At 37.2% G+C, this 23420-nt stretch overlaps 1 protein-coding gene across 7 annotated transcripts in view; it reads right to left on the reverse strand.

The window, feature by feature from the left end:
* Sin3A (SIN3 transcription regulator family member A) overlaps window positions 1-23420 on the reverse strand; it is a 159188-nt gene that overhangs the window by 87273 nt on the left and 48495 nt on the right. For 6 of the 7 annotated variants that reach the window (XM_083142490.1, XM_083142495.1, XM_083142492.1 and 3 more), the window contains 4 exons: window positions 22220-22372; window positions 20299-20447; window positions 18521-18661; window positions 2276-2442 (listed from right to left, as the gene is read on the reverse strand). In XM_083142490.1, coding sequence (XP_082998616.1) covers window positions 2276-2442; window positions 18521-18661; window positions 20299-20447; window positions 22220-22352 — 590 coding nt within the window. In that variant the 5' untranslated portion in view covers window positions 22353-22372. The remainder of the gene's footprint in view (window positions 1-2275; window positions 2443-18520; window positions 18662-20298; window positions 20448-22219; window positions 22373-23420) is intronic. The other variant, XM_083142494.1, reaches the window with a different exon arrangement.

The raw sequence follows: 23420 nt of genomic DNA on the forward strand, positions 1-23420 counted from the left end.
GATGAGGATTGTTTAAGCAATGATTTCTTGCTCGTGTGTGCACACAGGGTGATTTCAGGCGAGGGTGGAAGAGGACCGCTCTTTCTTTCCTTTGACGTCTAAAATGGTGCAACCAGTTCTGGATACATTCTTGAAAACAAACAAAAACCATACGACAATTTAAAAAAAAAAAAAAAAAAAGTGAACCCCCTTTCCCAGCTCATTTTCCGCCACTGGTGTGCACGGCAATGTCAGAGAGGCAATATGATAATTGCAGAATTCAGGTCCTATTTCTTTTTGTAATGCTATTTACTGCATAGGAAATATTGTCCACATTATTGTCTGTTGCATAGTAAAACATAAAGCAAGGGTCATTTCTTGCTTCTTCACACTGCTGATAAAAGTTCCCTCTTCGACAGTTGTGTTATCCTAAAATGCTGAGGATTTTCTCTTCGACCACTTGTTGCTCGAACTTCCAGCCGGTCTCCTTGTTTTTACGCTGCAGCTGGCACCATTGATTTGTCTAGCATCTGCAAAGCTGTCACTTTCCGTTAACAGCAGAGCGAGGCAAAAAGTCAGTTATGAATCTCGATAAGTTGTTTTGATTTTAAGATAACGAAATTCCATCTCCAGAAAGAAAAACAAGAGTTTAAACAACTTCATGTTCTGCACCTTCTGATAGCAAAACTGTAAATTTTATTTTGCATCTGACAAAAATAAACTTCGTCAACACTCTGAGTGTGTTGGAAGGAAATGCACACAATATAATCGCCGCTTTTCTTCGGAACCATTCATGTAGGAGGAAAAAAAAAGTGCTGAATGTAGGAATGGACACTGAGACCGATTTAAAGAAACATTAATCAAGGGGAAAACGTTTGGAGGAGCAGATGTTTGACATCTTGAATACTCCTAAATCCAACATTAAATCGTCGATTAACGTGAGAGTAAATAACGATCTACCATTTTGATATCTGAAAATGCGCAGATTTCATAAAGATTGTTTTGAGTTCATTTTGTGCTGATGGGCTAATCGGGACTAAATATACAGCTTAAAGTGAAATCCAATTCCAAACCCGAATCATTATCAACTGCGACACTGTTTAATGACGTGTCCTAGAATACGCATTGGGTGAAAACAGATCGCAAGTTGCGTGTTTCCTTTATCAGGCTGGATTACAAGTCGAGGAAGGAGTTTGGACTGCTCCCTTGAATGGGGGAGGGGGGAGTGACTGAAGTTGGTTGAAGCAAAGAAAACCAGTTAATCTTGTAACAGACAATGCTCCAGTAGACCCGTATAAAATCAAACATTCATTCTGCCCGATTATCTACAGACTTTTGCTGGCACCAGTGTGACTGGTGTCAAGATTCTTTGTGTTTCGCTTGCAATAAGCGAGAGATTGTTTACCCTACCACAGGTCTCAGTGCAAACGGGTTTCTCATGAACTAGAATTGTAAGACCAACGACTGTGCACAATTGAAAGAAAGTAACATTATTTGAAATTCTTTTTTTGTGAAAAAGTTTTTCATGTTCTATTTTCCTTCTCACAACATGCATCCTGTGCATAACAGGTTGTAGAACTACCAGGATAAATTGTGTTACCGTCTCCTATGCATCTTTGTGTCCGTTTGAGCTCTGTTTAAGCTGAAAATTGGTGCAAATTTCTAATAAGGACCCCTTCGAAATAACAACCCCTTTCCTGGGAACTGTGAAAGGTCGTTGTATCGAGAGTTGACTGTATGCCATTTCCAAGAAATTTCCTGCCACTTCTAGGGCAAAAAATTTCCTGGGTTCACAAAAAATCAGTAATTCATTTCCCAAAGTTAGAATCGGAATGGGAATTTTTTCTTGAACGCATTTTAGATATTTCAGCATCATGTACACTGCTACTGTTTTCATATGACTTACATGAAAACTTTGTTTACCATTACGTTATGCTCATTTGGCTAATGGTAACTGAACCTACAGCTTAAGGGGGTCTCCACCAGGGATCAAACCCAGGATTGTTATATTACAAGTTGACAGTGTTACCACTAATGTGATCGGGGAAGCCCCGACAAGAAAACTTGTGCATATTCCTGTTCACATAAAGTAATGCAATATGCAACAGAGGAACAACCATTCCTGGGCCTCTCTGAAAAAAGGACTGGTAATGTTGGGAGATTTGGAGTTGAACTACTAAAAGTACCAATTTTTTTCATGTATTTTGGACAACTTGTATTTCAATTAGAACAGTCTTATGTGAGTTATGGTTCAATCGAATCCCCCCTCCACAGACACACAACAAGCAGAACGTACCTTTGAGATTTGAACTCCTTCATTATATCCAAAAAGTCATTGTACACTTGAGGCTGGTTCCCAAATTTGTACTTGACTTGGTCAAGGTACGAAAGAGCATCCTCCACTTTCAACCTCTGGAACTGCTGCTGGCCTTGAGTGGATTGTGGCACAGCTGCCGAATGGACCTGGAATATTAACATACTGTTTTATACTTCCATCTTGATATCATATCACATGCAAATCATTGTATTCGAAAATTCCTACGAAGCAATGAAATGTATCCTTGTTCGATAATGAATTAACCTTTACTCCCCCAATGATACCATATGGTATCATCAGAATAAGGTCGTACTGGCCCGATGATACCATGATTACGAAATGAATGTGTTTTTTTTTGGACCTTCAAACTCTTATGTTTGGGTGGAAACTCTGACACAGGTCTGGAGCAAGCCTGGGAAATTCACATTGATGGCCAACCTCCCCCCGCAACATATCCATGCCACATTTCCGAACAGAGTTTCACATTTTGGCTCATTATTCAACTTGTATGGCACCCAAGAACATGAAACATGTTTCATTCTCTTTGGAAACGTCCATTCTTTGAAAAGAATACTAAGGTTTTCACCTTCTCCCCAAAATATCAAGAGAAGAGGGGACAAATTCCAGATTTTTATGTTTTTTTCCATTGAAATTAGGGGGTTCTCGGCTCCACAACCCCCTTCCTTGATTCAGCGTTCTGAATTGTACACGGTTGCATGCTCTGATGTTTTAGCTGCAAAACAAAAGTTATCCGAAGTAGATCGCTCCCATAGTGCCAGAGTTATAACAATTTTCCTCCACAGTGTGTTCGAATTTAAAATTCCCGCCGAGAAGCCCGGGCAAGTCAAAAGGTTAATTGATATTAATGGAGAAATTTCCAGAAACTGAACATTCTGCGAGGTATACAAAATGCCAATAATACTTTCACATGTTCCGGGATATTTTTTTTTTAAAGAAAATGAAGGGCTCAGGTGTTGACATTTTGGTAATTTCGGAGTTCCTTAAGAAAAAAAGTTATTAGAAGTTAAACTGTAGATAAATTGTTTTCGTGTTGGGTTTACCAATTTCACAAGCAGGGTGGCTACAAACAAGCAGAAATGAAATTCCCTGACTTTTCCAGGACAAAATTTACATTTTTCCCTGACAATTACAAACTAAACTAAATTGATGTTTTTTCAAATGGAAATAATAAACTCATACATATCCACCTATGGATTTTTTAAGTACCAATATTATCTTCTATGAAATTGATTTAATTTCTCTATTCTCTATGATTTGAATTCAAACTGCACAATAGTGAATTTGGAAAATCATTACAATTCACAAGCTAGGGAAGGATTACGGAATTTTGTCATACGCAGTAAGTTTAAAATAAAATCCTTGATTATTTTTAAGTTACGACTAAATGAGATAAGAGTGAGGAGTGATTGATTAAGAAATACAATTTGTAATTTATCAGTCTCCTCATACATTCTCGGTATTATATGTTGATATTTCCACTGAGGTTTGGAACCCTCTGCTTGCAAGAACCACAAGTGCAGACTCATTCTTCAATACATACAGCTACTTCTCTCTTCTCTCTAAAGCAAACAACTTAACTCTTGCATATAAGTGAAACAATTGAATCCAACAAAATAAAGTGTCATATTTCCTTACACTATCAATGGGATTTCTCCTTCAGTACAGTATATCCAAGTAAAGTACTGTGAAACTGACAACATGCAGATATACCATTAATGCTGACGAAAAGGGTATGTAGGTATTAGAAATTTAACGCAAGGAATTTATAGAATTACATTGTATAGGTACCTGATTTAGCTAACCACACATTAAAACAGGAACACACACTAATAATAAAAGCTTCTGAAAGTTCATATACGAGGGACATCCTGAAAAAAGCTCCAATTGTGCCAATACGCAGCACTAGTGGTCAGAGATAAGATACACACACATGCAGGCAGGAAGAAGTGGCATGTAGCTGTAATCTGGTACAGTTGCAATGCAGCCGTTTTAGGACAGTTTTAGGTTATAGATTGCAGATCTCATACAGTCTCCCACAGACTGCGATGTAGCCTACATTGCACGCTCAGAATTTGGCACAGAGCCACCAGCAATGGTGTGAGGTGTGCAGACCGGACGTTGTGAATGATAGTATGGTCAGACGATGGTGCAGACAATTCACAGAAGGCCAATCGAATGTGTACAACCCCATACAGCTGAGTACACACGGGTCCTTTACATCACTTCAGGTGAGATATCTTGGACCACTCCCTGTACAGCCCTGGCTTTACATGTACCGACTTTCATCTCTTGTTTAACTGAAGAGGTTTCTGGCAGGGCAAGGATTTGACAGCTACAATGCGGTAGAGATAGTTACAGTCTTTGCTGTCACACACATATACCATGGGCATACAAAATTTAGTGCCATGCAACGACAAATGCCAGAACAATGGTGGTGATTATGCAGAAAATTAGGTTAGGACTCTGTTACTAATGCAATAAATTACAACTGATATTCATGTTTTATTTATGCCTAATCGGTAGGGACCTTGATATTTTGTTATTTTTTCTATAAATTGGTGTATTTTATTATTTTTTATTTTTTACTATACGGTGTTATATTTCCCAAAATTCACATTTTCATTTTAGCGCATTTTCTAGCAAATATCTGAAATTATACCTTCATGGTGTTTTTAAACTAGTTTCAAATTGTAAGTCACATGGCCTACGCCTCCTTGTGAGAGTTTGATATCTTTAAAGTTATTTTGGGAAAGTTTCCATACCCCTTTATTAATATTAAGGTAAGGATTTTAGATAATGGAATTTTCCCCGTATATACTGAAGGGTGCATAATGACCATAAGTGACGACGCACCCAAAAAATTAAAATGAATCAATCTCACGTGACAGATACCGATATATTATGGCACCAAAAATTGGCTTTATCTTTTTTTGACTAGTTAGTGTTACGTTTCCCAAAATTCGCTGTTTTGTTTTAGAACATTCATCTGCCAAAGATACCGAAACTTAATCAGGGTGGCTACAAACAAGCAGAAATGAAATTCCCTGACTTTTCCAGGTTTTCCAGGACAAACTTTACATTTTTCCCTGACAGTTACAAACTAAACTAAATCGATGTTTTTTGCAAATGGAAATAATAAACTCATACATATCCACCTGTGGATTTGTTAAGTACCAATATTATCTTCTATGAAATTGACTTAATTTGTCTATTCTCTATGATTTGAATTCAAACTGCAAAATAGTGAATTTGGAACATTATCACAATTCACAAGCTAGGGAAGGATTACGGAATTTTGTCATATGCAGTAAGTTTAAAATAAAATACTTGATTATTTTTAAAGTTACGACTAAATGAGATAAGAGTGAATGATTAAGAAATACAATTTGTAATTTATCAGTCTCCTTATACATTCTCGGTATTATATGTTGATATTTCCACTGAGGTTTGGAACCCTCTGCTTGCAAGAACCATGAGTGCGGACTCATTTTTCAATGCATAAAGCTACTTCTCTGTTCTCTGCTTGCATATCAGTGAAAAAATTGAATCGAACAAAATAAAGTATTATATTTCCTTACATTATCAATGGGATTTCTGCTTCAGTACAGTATATCCAAGTGAAGTACCGTGAAACTGACAACGTGCAGTTATACCCAGCGGCGTGCGGTGCTAAATCAGGCAGGGGAATAGGTGACATGTACTTGCCCCCTCCCCTCCCATACCTATCGTAATATAATACAGTAGACCAATGAATATTCAACCCTTGTTGAAATGAACGAAATAAACATACGAAACATATGCTAAAAAATTTCAGAAGTCACATACATGAAGCACGTTACAATTATGAAAATACCAATGTTAAAGCAAATATGATATAATGTAAAGAAAACATTAAAAACAAAATTGTTGATATGCAACATAGGAAACATTAATAAAAGCAATTTATGAGTGATCAGAGAAAAAAAATGTTTTGTCGAAACCGGTTTCATCTCTCTATTTGTAGATTAAGTTGACATTTTTTTTATAGTTGAGCATTGTAATTCAAACGTCCTCAATGCAATAATGGCAATCAGATGGCCGAGTTTTTACATGACGTCCACTCATGGGCATCCGGAAGGGGGCAAGGGGGGGCTGTGTCCCCCCTCCCCAGAAAATGAAAGTCAACCAAAAATTATATATTTGTCACATATAATTTCATTTCAGCCACAATAATGTGTGTTAATTATTGCATGAATATGATAAATTCAAATTTAAGCAATGTTTTTTTTTGCGGGTACAACACTATTATTGGGGAAAAGGTACCTTGCTTGCCCCCCCTGGAAAAAATGCCTTCCTTTGCTTTCCCTGGAAAAAGTCCTGTGGACGTCCATGCGTCCACTAGATTTGTAGAAATTGTGACAAAACCCGAACTGTTCCAAACTCCCTTCTCGGGAACAAACAAGGACAACAATAATTTTCCACTGGAAGAGTATACAGTTACAGAGTTGTAGTAACTTGTTTGAAAATGCCTTGTGTACGATTTAGTTTTAGTTTTTAATTCGGTTAGGATAGGTGTTGGTTTGCTGTCTTTTCTGTAAAGTTCAATGAACTAAAATCTTTCGTCTTCAGCCGGTCGATCATACAACACTCGCAACATTCGCTTTGTCCTGCCGCTGCGTGCGTCTTGGGGCTGGTGGAACAGGTGGATGCGAGCTGTTCCCTCGGAAGCTATTTCGCAGCGTTTAGCCAAGGCATTTAGCAGACGCTTAGACTGTAGAAGATTTTTCCAGTTCGTTATGAATGACAGACGCAATTTTGCAATGAGATTAGGAAACTATAGACTTACTACACTAAAAACCATCACTACGACGCAATTAAAATTTAGCACATAGCAAAAACTCGAAGGAAAACGAATTCGCTATGTCTCTCGTAGGGAACAGCTAGAGAGTTCAGCTTCCGCGGCACCATGAGGATCGTTTATCTTCGCGCGTGGTCGGAAATACTCGGCAACAGACAGCAGAGAATGGGACGACCAGGGTAGGTGAAGTAAACAAACGTTCAGTCACGGTGAAAATTTTTCTTCGGCGTGTTGATTTCGGAAGAAAGAAGTGTTCTTATTATGTAATTATAGATAATTTAAATAGCTAAAAAGGGCGATAAGTAGAAGGGAACAGCCTGTTCCCTCTGTTCCATGGAGGGACCGCCACTGGTTATACCATTAATGCTGACGAAAAGGGTATGTAGGCATTAGAAATTTAACGCAAGGAATTTATAGAATTGCATTGTATAGGTACCTGATTTAGCTAACCACACATTAAAACAGGAACACACTAATAATAAAAGCTTCTGAAAGTTCATATACGAGGGGAATCCTGAAAAAAGCTCCAATGGTGCCTATACACAGCACTAGTGGTCGAAGAGCGACACACACACATGCAGGCAGGATGAAGTGAGTGGCATATAGCTGTAATCTGGTACAGTTGCAACGCAGCCGCTTTAGGACAGTTCTAGGTTAAAGATTGCAGCTCTCATACAGTCTCCCACCGACTGCGGTGTAGCCTACATTGCACGCTCAAAATTTGGCAGACGTCGTGAGTGATGGTATGGTCAGATGATGGTGCAGACAATTCACAGAAGGCCAATCAAATGTGCACAACCCCATACAGCTGAGTACACACGGGCCCTTTGCATCACTTCAGGTGAGAGATCTTGGACCAATCCCTGTACAGCCCTGGCCTTGAATCTACCGACTTTCATCTCTTTGTTTAACTGAAGAGGTTTCTGGCAGGGCAAGGATTTGACAGCTACACTGCGGTAGAGATAGTTCCAGTCTTTGCTGTCAGACACATATAACATGGGCATACAAAATTTAGTGCCATGCTACGACAAATGCCAGAACAATGGTGGTGATTATGCCGAAAATTAGGATAGGACTCACTGTTACTAATGCAATAAATTACAACTGGTATTCTTGTTTTATTTATGCCTAATCGGTAGGGACCTTGATATTTTCTTATTTTTTTAAAATTGGTGTATTTTCTTATTTTTTACTATACGGTGTTATTTTTCCCAAAATTCACATTTTCATTTTAGCACATTTTCTGGCAAATATCTGAAGTTAAACCTTCATGGTGTTTTTAAACTACTGTTTCAAATTGTAAGTCACATGGCTTACGCCTCTTCGTGAGAGTTTGATATCTTGAAAGTTATTTTTCATACCACTTTTTTAATTTTAGATAATGGAATTTTCCCCGTATATACTGAAGGGTGCATAATGACCATAAGTGGCAATGCACCCAAAAAATTAAAACCAATCATTCTCACGTGACAGGTACCGATATATTATGGCACCAAAAATTGGCATTATCTTTTTTGACTTGTTAGTGTTACGTTTCCCAAAATTCGCGATTCTGTTTTAGAAAATTTATCTGCCAAATATACCGAAACGTAATACTCCATTGTGCTTTTAAACTATTATTTTAAATTGTAGGTCACATGGTCTACGGATTTTGGTGACAGTTTGATATGTTGGAACAGATTTTTGAGGAAGTAAAGTGTTCCCTTGCACTTTTCCATGAAAGTGTATAGTAGGGGTGTGGAGTTAGGGCCCCACACTTTCTTGATCAAAGCTAAAGGTAGAGGTGATGTGATCAGCACCATGCTCCTGGCTACCTTTATACCTCAAAGTTTCCTCCAGGTACCCACTTGATATGATGCTGGGTGGGTGCCGGAGGAGTTTAAATAGATGGAAAAGATCCCGGTTCCCCCCGCAGGGGATTGACCCCAGGTCTCTAACATGGTAGTCAGATGCCCTAACGACTGAGCATTATTTCTCGCTCGATAAATGCCAATGGTGCACACTTAGCTTGGTAATTCAAAACACACATCTCACGCGACAAATACTTAAGATGTGGCTCCCATGTGACTGTATATACACACTCGATCTCCTGTTAGAAGCCTGCCACTTTGCTCTGCGATGCAAGTGGTTTTGATAAAAGTTGAAAAAATCGTGGGAAATACATGATTTAATGTGGCTGTCGGAATTATTCCATGTACGTATAACTCTATAGTTTACTCGAGTAAAATGTTTGAAAACTTGCATGTTCTTGTACACAAACATGGCCTAGAAAAGACAAGAATGTTGGATTTCATGGAATTTTTCGTTGTTTTAGAATTTTTTTTTTAAAAAATTTCACTAAAAATTCCAACAATTCGCATTTTATGCCAAATTCGCATTATTTCGATATTTCGAATGGGCGAAAAATGTGTCCAGACATCACTGCATATTCCTAAACATAATTTCGCAGCAATTACCATTTTTCACGGTTTTGGCGTTTGCGAAAAATCAATGTCCCTACTAATTAGACATTACTTTCTGGCCACCCGTCGTATAAATCAGTAGATGGAAAGTTAAAATTTAGCAGAGCTGGCAGAGAAAAGTCAATTCTTGAAGAAAGTGATTTGCTTTTATGATTGAATGATTCAAGTAAATATGATATTAAAACATTGACGTATTTATCATTAGTATTTTATTTTATAATACTGGACATTAACATTACTCAGTGAGAGATTAATGACCATCTCTCATGAGTTTAAACAGACAGGACAGAGAGTGGTGTTAATTTCATTGCAATACTAGTGTTGCAGTAAATTTGAGGTTGGGAGCAAGCACTTGCCAATTTTTATAACGTTGCTGATTTATGTTTCACTTTTTCGTGATAGTATTCAATATATATCCCATTTGGTTGGATTCTTCTTGATATCTAAGAATGGTGCAATGTCAATGTAAACGTATGTTAACTTGTGAGAAACCAGTAATACGTCAGGGTGATGAAAGAAAACCTTCGTAAACACTGCTACATTAAATAAGGTGAAGTGAGCATTCGATTTTTATTGGATGTTGCAGTCCATGCAATTTCTGTCGCATGTAGTAGAGATACTTCGTCGGGTGGCGATATTCGACAAATTCAACTTGTATGGCACCCAAGAACATGATAAATGTTACGTTCTCTTGAGATATGTCCATTCTTTGAAAAAAAAAAAAATACTAAAATTCGCACCTTCTTCCCAAATAGCGGGAGAAGAGGGGGCAAACTCCAGATTTTTATGTTGTTTTTTTCCATTGAAATTCGGGGGTTGCACCCCCAAACTCCCCTTTCTCGGTCCGGCGTTGTGAATTATACACGGTTGCATGCTCTGATGTTCTATCTGACAAACAAAACTTATCCGAAGTAGATGGCTTCCACAGTGCCCGATTTTTAACAATTTACCTCCAAAAATGCAAATTACCTATTTTTCTTAAAAAAAAAAAAATAATCACATTTTGGCTTATTATTCAACTTGTATGGCACCCAAGAACATGAAAAATTTTACGTTCTCTTGATAAATATCCATTCTTTGAAAAGAATACTAAAGTTCGCGGCTTCTCCCCAAAATAGTGGGAGAAGAAGTATAACACCATTAAGCCTTGTTTCCATGATTATGAAAAACTAAATATGTTGACCAAGGCAGTAATTTATTTTATTAAAAACATAAACTAAATGTAACGATTCAACCTTCTATCAAAGTCTTCTTCAGACTCTGTATCAAGTACAAAAGTCTTTTGTCAGCATATTTAGTTTTTCATGGGAGAAGAAGATTTTCATGTTTCTTCATTGAAATTCGGGGGTCGCGCACCCCCAACCCTCGGTTCGGCGTTCTGAATTGTACACGGTTGCATGCTCTGATGTTTTAGCTGCAAAACAAAACTTATCCGAAGTAGATTGCTCCTATAGTGCCCGAGTTATAACAATTTTCCTCAAAAAATGCAAATTAATTATTTTTCGTAAAATAAATTTAAAAATTTGCATGCTCTGATGTTCTATCTGACAAACAAAACTTATCCGAAGTAGATGGCTTCCATAGTGCCCGATTTTTAACAATTTACCTCCAAAAATGCAAATTACCTATTTTTCGTAAAAAAAATAATAATCACATTTTGGCTTATTCAGGGTAGCTACGATTTTTTGATTATGAAATTCCCTGACTTTTCCAGGTTTTCCAGACCAGAAATATTTTTTTTCCAGACATGTTTGTTGTCATGATTTTTGCTTTTGAACCTCATGTTTTTCAATTAAATATGCAGGCACGTTAATTATTATGAATATGGATATACACAGTTATTAGCTGAAAAATTACCAAGTGATTAATATAATGCTATTCAATGAAAAAATAAATAACTATTGTACTTCCCCATTTTCACTAAGTCATTACAATTAAGATGGTGTAAAAAATCAATAAAAAATGTGGCATATATCAAAGCTTTACAATGTTACCTGTACACAACCTCAATTAGCCTATATCAATACAAATGAGAAACAACAGAAAATTAGGTCATGCACCTTTAGAAAATGCAATAAGTTTAATGATTATATTTTTTAATTTATTGAAAATAGTACATATTATGGAAATTCAGAACTTGAATGGGGCCGGTGACCAACCATACACCTAAAAAAAATATATACGCGGGCCATACTTTGGAATCAAATATCTCCATTATTTGAGTTTTCCACATGCTGGAACCAATTTTATATTATAACACCATTAAGCCTTGTTTCCATGATTATGAAAAACTAAATATGCTGACCAAGGCAGTAATTTATTTTATTAAAAACATAAACTAAACGTAACGTTTCAACCTTCTAGCAAGGTCTTCTTCAGACTCTGTATCAAGTACAAAAGTAACAAGATACAAAAACAGGGCATTATATATACACAAACATTACTCCCTCCAGACTATTTAGAAAGTTGTTTGGAACTTTCTAGCAGGTGACTTTCACTTTCCAACTTTACTTTCACCTAAAAAGCTAAACACAATTACTTCCAAATAGAATGTGTTTGGACTTTTAATCTCACGCTCTTTTCCCTTCATTTTTCTTCTTTCTCCTCTCCTCTTTCTCTCTTGTCCTTTCCACTCTTTCTAACATCTTCTTCCATTCTTTGTTTAACTTCAATCCCCCATTCCAGTTCATTGTGTCTTCTTCACCTTTCTTCTCTATTTCCTTGGCTTCCTTCCATTTTCTCACTAGCATTCTCTTCTCCCTTCCTATCTGCTTAGCCTCATCCCACTCTATCTCATGTCCTGTTTCTCTCGTGTGTTTAAATATTGCATTTCTTTCTCTCTTCATTTCTTTCTCTCTTAAGTCGTACATCATCCCTATGTTGTTTCAACCTGTCTTTCAGCCTCTTTTTCGTTTCTCCTATGTACACACTCTGACATTCTTTACATTTCACTTCGTAGATAATCCCTTCCTCTTCCTCTTCTGTTTTCCTTTTTCTTGTTTGCATTCCTCGCTATTCCTAAGATGCTTCTCCCTCCCATCCTGTAAGTTTTAATTCCCGCTTTCTTAAGCACTTTGCATATCTTTTCTGTGGTCTTCCCCATACTCCTTATTCCAAACCTTTTCTCTTTTTCTTTCTCTTCCAATTCTTCCCTGCCCGTTTGCTTCTTTCGTCTTTTTATGTCCAGTCTATCCTGCTTCTCATAGCCATTCTTTTCCAGCTGTTTTCCAGCTTGATACAGAGTCTGAAGAACACCTTGCTAGAAGGTTGAAACGTTATGTTTAGTTTATGTTTTTAATAAAATAAAATACTGCCTTGGTCAGCATATTTAGTTTTTCAATTTTATATTACGGAAAACATCGAAATCTGTCTTTATAAAGGTAACAGTTCCGAATGTTTTATGATTTTTTTTTCAAATTTTCCTATCAGGAAGACTATTATCATAAAATTTTGGCAATCATTGTGACACAAAGTTTGGACCTTCCTTAAAATAATGAGCACTATTTGGATTCGAAAAAAGTTATTTATGTTGAAAAAAAACCTTCAAAATGACCTTACTCAATCATACACGCTTTCCACGGTATTCTCTGGTTGACATCGTAAACTAGTGGGAATGAATGTAGAAATAAATCGGAACCTTAGTAGAGTGCATTCAGGGTCTTTATTTTAATTCTAAGACAACCAAACCTGACATTCCTAACCTAACCACAAAAGCATATATTCACAAAATCATAAGTAATCGCTAAAACTCTGCAGTATGTGTTAACAGACATACATCGAAATCGAACCATGTAAAAGTTGCATTTGTAGCATAATGAAATCGTAATAAAACAAAAGGAACTTGCGCTCATTTTCACCACTTTTCAGCATAATTTCATTCTACATGCAAACAATACGTAAAATTACTATCAGCATGAAACCAACATTCCTAACCTAACAACGACGTGTGACCAGCGTACGTTTAATTCCTCTATTTCGCACCAGTTTTTTTAAAAAATAAATTCGTTCTACATGCACAAAACACGTGCATATTCGAATAATGACATCACTGATACTGCATAAAATCAATAATTTCTCGGGTGTAACACATCTCTGCAATGTAAAAACTACGACAAGGAGCAAATGAACTAATTGATCAGGTTGCTTCTGAACGGGTCGCAAACGGAGGACTCCAAATTCACAGAACGGGTTCACGGGGGGAACGAAGCAGTGAGTCCCATTTGTTTTTACTCGGCGTCCGCACCCGTCCAGTGTGATGTCAACCACAGCCAGTTACGTGAAATTCTGCTCTTCAAGCTTTATTGCAGATCCAAAACCAATAAACTGTCCGAACACCAACCTGCTCCGCTTTACGTATCAAAAGAGAACGGGTTCCGGACGGGTGTGTTCTTGAAGAAAGAAAGTTTCCTCACTACACACAAAGCTAAAGCAACATTTTTTCCGCAAAAAATTCTGAGGATGGCTGGTGCGTAGGTTTCGTCTTGAGTAGTTTGTTCTCTAAGGAAAAACCTCACGCCTCTCCAAATTCTGGTCTTGAACAGGTTCACAAGAACGAGTCACAAAATGAACGGATCCAAGAACCTAGATCCGAGAGTGAATAAATATAGAATTGAAATGCAAGGAACCATAATGTTGTACGTAACAGACTAAAAGTCATAATGACGAGTGGAACAAGTTTCTGAACTGAATCTATTGGGGGACTGGAATCACAAGAACCGAATTCGGAAGTGGAAATGAACCGTTCGTTCATTTTATAACTGGTTCTCCTGCAACTCCAAAATGCACGTAAATTCCAGAAAATATGCAAAATTCCCTGACTATTACCTGACCAACCAAATTCCCTGACTTTTCCCTGTTTTCCAGGTTTTCCAGTCGCGTAGCAACCCTGCTTATTATTCAACTTGTATGGCACCTAAGAACATGAAACATGTTTCATTCTCTTGAGAAATGTACATTCTTTGAAAGGAATACTAAAGTGTGCGCCTTCTCCACAAAATAGCGGGAGAAGAGGGGGAAAACTCCAGATTTTTGTTTTTTTCCATTGAAATTCGGGGGTCATGCCCAAGCCCCCTTCCTTGGTCCGGCATTCTGAATTGTACATGGTTACATGCGCTGATGTTTTAGCTGCAAAACAAAAGTTATCCGAAGTAGATTGCTCCCATAGTGCCCGAGTTATAACAATTTTCCTCTAAAGAGTGTTCGAATCTGAGGTGTCAAAATAAATAAAAATAAAAAAGTCAATGAAGAGGAAATTCCCTGACATTTCCCTGACTTTTTTTGACACCTCAAATTCCCTGACTTTTCCCGGTTTTCCAGGTCTGTCGCCACCCTGTTAATACTCCATTGTGCTTTTAAACTATTATTTTAAGTTGTAAGTCACATGGGTCAACGTGTGACAATTTGATATGTTTGAACAGTATTTTGAGGAAGTAAAAGGGTCCCACACTTTCCTGATCACGGCTGAAGGTGGGGGTGATGTGATCAGCACCACGCTCCTGGCTACCTTTATCCCTCAACGTTTTCACAAGGTACCAGCTTCATATGATGCTGGGTGGGTGCCGGAGCAGTTTGAATAGGTGGAAAACATCCCGGTTCTCCCCCGCAGGGGATTGACCCCGGGTCTCTTGCATAGTAGTCAAATGCCCTAACGACTGAGCTCCATTATTACTCGCTCGAGAAATACCAATGGTGCGCACTTAGCTTGGTAATTCAAAACATATCTCATGCGACAAAAACGAAGATGTGGCTCCCGTGTGACAGTAGATACGAACTCTGAATCCTGTTAGAACCCTGCCACTTTGCTCTGTGATGCAAATTGTTTTGATAGAAGTTGAAAAAATCGTGGGAAATACATGATTTAGTGTGGCTGTCGGAATTATTCCATGTACGTATAACTCTATAGTTTACTCTTGAGTAAAATGTTGGAAAACTTGCATGTTCTATGTACACAAACATGGCCTAGAAAATACAAGATTGTTGGATTTCTTGGAATTTTTTATTGTTTTAGGACATTTCTTTTAAAAAAATCACTAAAAACTCCAACAATTTGCATTTTATGCCAAATTTGCATTATTTCGATATTTTGAACGGGCGAAAAATGTGTCCAGACATCACTGGACATTCCTACATATAACTTCACAGCAATTAACGTTTTTCACGGTTTTGGCGTTTGCGAAAAATCAATGTCCCTACTAATCGGAAATTACTTTCTGACCACCCCTCGTATAAATCAGTACATGGAAAATCAAGGTCGCTTCCCCCAGACGCTCCTTCCATGGTTCGGCGTTCTGAATTATACACAGTAGCATGCTCTGATGTTTTAGCTGCAAAACAAAACTTATCTGAAGTAGATTGCTCTCATAATGCCAGAGTTCTAACAATTTTCCTCCAAAAATGCAAATTTTCGATTTTTGGCTTACTATTCAACTTGTATGGCACCCAAGATCATTCTCTTGAGAAATGTCCATTCTTTGAAAAGAATACTAAAGTTCGCGCTTCCTCCCCAAAATAGCGGGAGAAGAGAGGGCAAACTCCAGATTTTTATGTTTTTTTCCATTGAAATTCGGGGGAATATCCCCCCAGCCCCGCTTCCTCGGTCCAGTGTTCTGAATTGTACACAGTTGCATGCGCTGATGTTTCAGCTGCAAAACAAAAGTTATCCGAAGTAGATTGCTCCAATAGCGCCCGAGTTATAACAATTTTTCTCCAAAGAGTGTTCAAATTTAAAATTTCCGCCGAGAAGCCCGGGCGAGAGAAATTTCTCTCTCTCTCTCTCTCACTCTCCCCTCCTGCCATCACTGGTTTCTGGCGCCGTGGTTGTGTTGCGCATAAAAGGGGCCTAAAAGTTGAGGTTGAAACTTATGAACGAGATTTCCTGTTTCCATGCAGAGTTCCATAACAATATCTTTAAATAATAATAAAAAAAAAAAAGTCAATGAAGACGAAAAAGTCAATGAAGACGAAATTCCCTGACTTTTCCCGGTTTTCCAGGTCTGTCGCCACCCTGACAAGGCTTCACTGAGTCCAATGCAAATTGTATGACATGGCAATTTCACTCGAAAATTTAAGGATGGCACATTTTACTTTGTAACTCAAGAATAACCAAAATGTCACTTACCATGTTTTACACCAGAGACCTTCAAAGATTTTTTTTTTTTATAAATTTGTCAAGTTTAACCTGTTGTTATCATGATTTTTTTAATATAAATTCTGGCACATTAAGGTTAGTTTATTTTCTATCTTAAACCAGTTGTCTATGACATCATAAATATTACTATCACCTGATCATATGTGGTCAAATGGACACACGGGAAAGAATATCAGTTTGTTGCTATAATTTTGGACATTAGTATAGTTAGGTTTATACAGAACCACCCTGTTCTTATGCTTTCTTGCTTACATTTTCCTGCATTTAAAGATTATCAGGCTGAAAATCAAAATCGAGGTTCCACTGTACCAACATAAGAATAGTATCAGTTAGGATTTATTCACTGATACCGAATAATACTTTTGGAAGTTTTGAGTATTTCATGGAATACACAAAAATGTGATGCAATATTTTGGCAGAATTCAGTTATTGACAAGGTGGTCACTCTAGGACCGTGATAAAATTAAGAATAATTCCAAGTTTTCAAGGCGAACTTTCCACAAATTCAAGCTACAAGATCTAATCAACCCTACATATTAACCCCTCTCACCCCTCTACACACAAATACATTAACAATATAAAGGTTGATTGATTAATTGAGTTTATTTTACTTCGCGTTTTGTGCCTCTTGGCTAATTTGCAAAGATGGGGATGAGTGATGAAATGATGAATGGACATTCACAAACAACCAAGCCCGACCGGGATTCAAACCCGGGACCCTTGGCATCGCAGCGCGATGTGCTAACCACTCGGCCACAGGGTCGGGCAACAATATAAAGGGTATGTGCGATTCTGATGTATCAAAAAAATTAATTCAACTCAATTGAACGGAAATACAATTCAGAAATGTTATGTGATATAGTAATCCACGCAAAATTGTAAATTGTAAAAGAATTTCAAAATTTACCTAATCAACTTCAAGATATCATATCTTGCAATAAAGTTCAGTCTGTCTGCAAAGGACACTAACAAAGCAAATGAATTGAGAGAATTATATTTTATTTCGATAAAAATAAGTGTAAAAACCTTGGCTGAGGGAATTAATAAGTATAAATTCAGGGGAATTGGGATCAACAAAATTTGTAATTTTTCACGGCTACAAAGAAAAATTCAAGCAGAATTCATGCATAATTCCTGGAACCAATAATCATGCAAAATTGCCAGATTTCAAAGTGAGTAGCCACTCTGACTTATTATTGTGGGGGGAAAAACTGATTTTGTGACTACATAACAGCTATTTTAATATTGTGATGTAATCCTTTAAATATTTAAAGACGAAACTGGTGTGATATGACTGCAATAAAATGTTATGACAAATTCATAATTGTTACAATTCCCAAGGATTGGTTTCAGTGAGAATTGGGAAGAGCAAAAGTGATATGCACTCAGCCCTTAGAGTAGCCAAGGGCTGCTAACCTCGGTATTAGTACCTACCCAAGACTCCGCCAAATAAAACTTCATATCTCAGAAATCAAGAATAGTAGAGTTACATTTACATTTTGTTCAGCACAGATCCGGCTGTAAAATCATGATAATATAGGGTAAGTGTGTCAGTTAGAAAAAAGGGAAAGCATCAAAATTAATGTCTTTATAAAATTTCATCTCCCTCCCAACAACGGAGTACAGCCAGAAGTTACAAGCTTTCTTCATTACTTTTCTAATCTTGCATGGGTTCCAATATTAACTAAACTCAATCACTATCAGCATTATATTTTTTGACTTTGGATCAAAAAATTAGGTGCTTGAAGGAGTCTTACCTTATGCCGCACCTGCTGATGTGCCTGCGCCTGGTGCATGGCCTGCTGCTGATGAGCCTGCGATTGCAAATTGCCAACTCCATGAAGTGGATGACTTGTGGCCGTTCCAGGAGCTCCCCCTTGAAGACCTCCGGCTGAAGTCTGTCGCAAGAACAGAATGATCCATATTTACCCATCCACCACTTACTCTAATCTAAGAATCAAGGCATGCTTTATCTTAAATTGTCTTCCTGAGCCCAGCTTAAAATACTAACACCGAGGCACAGACCAGCAGGAGCACATTTCTGTACAACACCCCCAAACTGTTATGACGTTGTGCTGGATGAATGACTAAATGTTTTCCAAACTACATGAATCATTTCAATGAATTCAACTGAACACAGTATGATGAATGTGCACATACACTAATAATAATAGTAAGAACTAAGTGAATACTGAAATATCAATACCTGGTTGATATTTGTCAAAGAGTTCAAACATCATGTGCAGTACACAAAATAACAACAGATGCTTTCGCAGAGCCATGAAAAATACTAATTGGGGCTGTCAGGCAAAGATCATTGCAGATTGTAAGACCTAGAGACCTCAATTGTTTTTGTGTGCTTGTGATAAGGCACTTTTTTCCTGTTAAATACATGGGGAACTTAATGCTGATTTTGCTTTTATGATATTTAATTATGTAAAAACTTTTACCCTAACTCAGGAATGTTGGAATGTCATAGTTCAATAGTTTAATGTTTGAATGTTTTAAAACCAGAATTAAATAGAATATTGACATTGACATGGTAAATACCAGAATTAAAAAAGTAAAAAAATTATTTATAATACGTGCAATATAATTTGCTCAATTAATAGCTGCCTTGTTATTGATTGATTGATTGAGTTGGTGTTATAAGTCCACTTTATGCACAGTAAAGGTAACAGGGACTGGGATCCAAACCACTATGTGCCTCCACCGGGTATCAAACCCGAGACCTGTTGATTACAAGGTGACGACGCAACCACTATGCCATCAGGGAGGACCAAGCTGAAATGTTAAGAGCTAGTGTGTTAAATTTATAATCAATTCGGTATGTCTGTGCTATTACTTTTATGTTATGGTTATTTCTCTAGTATTTTAGGGTTCTTACAAGAACAATTCTTGTGCTTGCAAGAACTGTAAACTACAAGAAATAATTCTACAATGCAAGCAATATTTACGAACAAGAAAAATTCATCATTGTTAATAACAATTTTTTTTGCAAAAAATGACACATCGAAATGTATTGAAAAGAAACAGCCATACAAAACATTTCTTCCAATTCGGCCTTGTAATGTCTACCGTGTTCATGTTTAGAAGTAATTATACCTTTGAAAGTGTCTTTTAAAAAAGGTAGAAAATATAAGCATACACCACCATTAAATTATTGAGTGGCATAATCTAAACTAATCAACATTATGTCTTTATGACACCTATTGCGCACATTATGTAGACATCTATTATCTGCATTATGTACTGTCATTCTTATGAAGCAATAAATGGACACCATTCATCTTCATCATCACAATTAGCCCAAAGTGGAAGAAAGGCAGCTTAACGTAACTAAATCAATAAAATCATATGTGCATACATTTATATTTATTCCGAACAAATTCAAGTAACTCTTCCATTCAAACATCAGCATTGTGTCTAAGTACAATATGCCCACCCCTACTAATAATCGTCAAAATTCATTGCAAGAACACTTCTAATTGACAAATTAAGCAAATGATTATTACAAAAGTCAGTAGATTCTTACCTTGACAGATGGATTTGGTGTTGTGGCACCAGGCATGGCTGTAGTAAAACTCTGTACTGGAATCTGTACACTACTTGGTATTCCAGCACCTCCCTCACCTTTCAGAGCTCCCCCACTTGAATTCTCATGAAATGTCTGAACTCCCGAACCTAAAAATATAATATGCAATTAATACAAACAAATCATAACCTCTATAATCTTATACTAGATGTGCTGTTAGATTGCTTAAACACATGATACTTAATTAAATGCTCATCCCTCCCTAAATTTTCAAAATAGTAATGTGATTAGCTATACTGATAATTGCTTCATAACAGGAAGTAGGCTCCTTATTAAACTTTATCGTCCAGAGCGTAGATCTGGGAACCCCACCCGTATTTCCGTTGAGGACTGATGGTCCATATATCGACCAGCAGCGCAAGGCAGCAATTAACATGCCATTTCTTGAAAACTGCACATGATATTTCAGTTCTGTCTTCTTGGATCATTAGTATGTTGATTGAGTATGACATACTCGAATTACAAAACAACATATACATTGTTACTATTATTAACGAGTGCCGTTTGAAAAAGCCCTCTATTTTTACTATGGGCTACAACTTCTCAAGCACTGCATCTTTCTGAACATTTCAAATTCTAAATGTAAGAATGAGTAAAAAGCAACATTTTAAGTAGCATCCGACAATTAAGGGTGCAGAGGGGAAGAAGGGACAAAGGCCCAAGGTTTGAAATTTGACTAATTTCACAAAATATACGAACGCTCTAATTTCTGTTTCTTCTTTTCCGAAGTTGCAACACTAGCACTACATATCCTCAACTGTTTTGTTGTGCTTCCTCCAAATTTGTTCTATCCAGTGCCCATATGGCCAACACAAGTAGCAAAATTCCGGACGACATTGTCCCAAAGCTGGCAACAATGCCATTTTACTTAATGTCATTATTTTTCACTTAAGAAGTATCAGTCTGGTTTCAAATAAACTTTCTATGGTTGTAGGAATGTACCACCGCAACATACTACTTTTTTTTCACTCACTTCGGGCTATTGAGGGGGGCCACAGAGGTATTGCCCCGTGAGGCAATTTTTTAAAATCAATTTTGCTCTTCTTCCTTTAAAACTAATTATTGGGAGCCACAATGTGTTAATTTTACCTCCGCTAAAAGCATGTTGCTCCCTAACATAAGCAAATAATATTGCATTAAAATTTCTGTAGTTCCTTCATCTTTATGCGCAGGTAACTTTTTAAAGCCAAAAATTATAAATTTCACTCTCACTCCCAAATTTTCACATGCTTTCACAATTCTTTTTAGACTGTGTAAAAATTCTCCAGCATGCAGATATCAGAATTTGGCTTTGGGTTTCCTTTATTCACATTAAATGTTACTAGATTTTTAATCAGAAAAATGCAACAAATAGCAACAACTTGCTAACGTAAAAACTGCCGTTAACTTGTTCTCAAGCACAACATTTCTCCAAAATTATTAATTTCCAAGATTTACAAATGCTGAAATTATATTATCTAGGCCTCAAATATTGTTAGAAAGATTTGGTTCTGAAAATTCTCATATTCAAATATGTTCAGTGAAATATTTCATACATGTTATAGTCTACAAATTGACTTCTCTTTTGTTTGTTGTTGTTGTTATTGATTTCTGTCTACTGTCTGCATTTCGGCATATTCTTTTCTTCATAAAGAAATTGACAGAATTCAGGTTTGGATTTATTTCTTTACAAATATTATCCAACACTAAATTCCTGACATGCAGTTTGAACATCCTCCCACATAACTTGTAAAAATTATTCAGCATGGAGAAGTCTGGCCCCAATACTCCAGTGGTCTCATCGGAATTAGGTCAAACCTACTAAGTGTAACCGCATGCACAGCAGTTGTTCCATAAGTGTGATTCTACAGCAATTACTAACCTGTCACCGAAGTTAAAATGCGTTGATGTGTAGAACCTTGCGGAGACACACTCCCTCCACTGTGGCGATGTTGTGGGTAGACACTAGCCACACTGTTTTCCTGCTTTGCTGTATCCTCAACCCGTCGTTTCATCTCAAATCACATTTGGATATCTACAAATTAAGAAAAAACAGAATTACTTTTAAGGTCTTAAGTGTGCCTGGGGTTCTAAAGAATGTTGGAAAAATGATTTCAGTTTTCACTGAATGGGAGCGAGGCAAGAGTATATATTTCAAAAATTGTTAACAGCTATACCATATGGAACAATCTCGTAAACTTAATTCTATACCTCTACCAGGATTTTAAAACCTTATGGCTCAGGGTGGCCACGTTAGGACCATGACAAAATTTGCGTCGTGTGCTTGGTATCGGCAATACACGTAATTCTCGCGCTCCACTGCAAAAATGTATCTCGTAATACGTAGTTTGTTCTTTGTCGTTTTCAGAAACTCCTGATGAATTGCCGATATTTGTGGAACATTAATCAAGAGTCTTCAATTGCTAAAATAGACGTAGCTACGTTTCAAATATGGTACCGGTTGAAGAATTGAAGCATACGAAGGAACACGACATTTGACAGTTTGTACGCTGCCGGTGATATGGAAAAAAGGAGAGTGAGGTACTTCGGCTTCTCACCACGAGGCACGTACACCCAAGAGTGAAGGAAGTCGTCCCCTTGCCAGAACCTATAAGTTGCGATGCATAAAACAAAGTTAGGAAAGTGAATTTGTAGTTATTGGTGAATTAGAGTGTGAGTTCAGAAAAATGCCGATTTTTACTCGACAAAAAACTACTCGATTTCTGGTATTGATTGCTTCAAAGTGCTAAAAATAACTATTTGTTACTGGAAAAGTTCAGTTTACGTAGTACATATAGGTGTAGAGGATTGCTAGAGAAACGACTGGATTGAATCCTGTAATTGATACCAAAGACGTAACTTTAGTGCAACACGTGGGAAAATTAATGGTGTGTCACGTGTTTTATTAGGAACCTAGTACAGTTCGAACAAATGGATGAAAGTAAAATGGTGGTCTTAATATGCCCATACAATACAGTTTGATAATTGCCGTTCGTGGTGGGTTGGTTAATTTTGCGAAAAGACTTGTAGCATTTTTTTTGAACACGTCGCAAATAGTTACCTTGACTAATCGCGATGACGTC

Source organism: Lepisma saccharinum, chromosome 21, assembly GCF_977018435.1.
Source record: "Lepisma saccharinum chromosome 21, izLepSacc3.1, whole genome shotgun sequence".
Taxonomy (NCBI): domain Eukaryota; kingdom Metazoa; phylum Arthropoda; class Insecta; order Zygentoma; family Lepismatidae; genus Lepisma; species Lepisma saccharinum.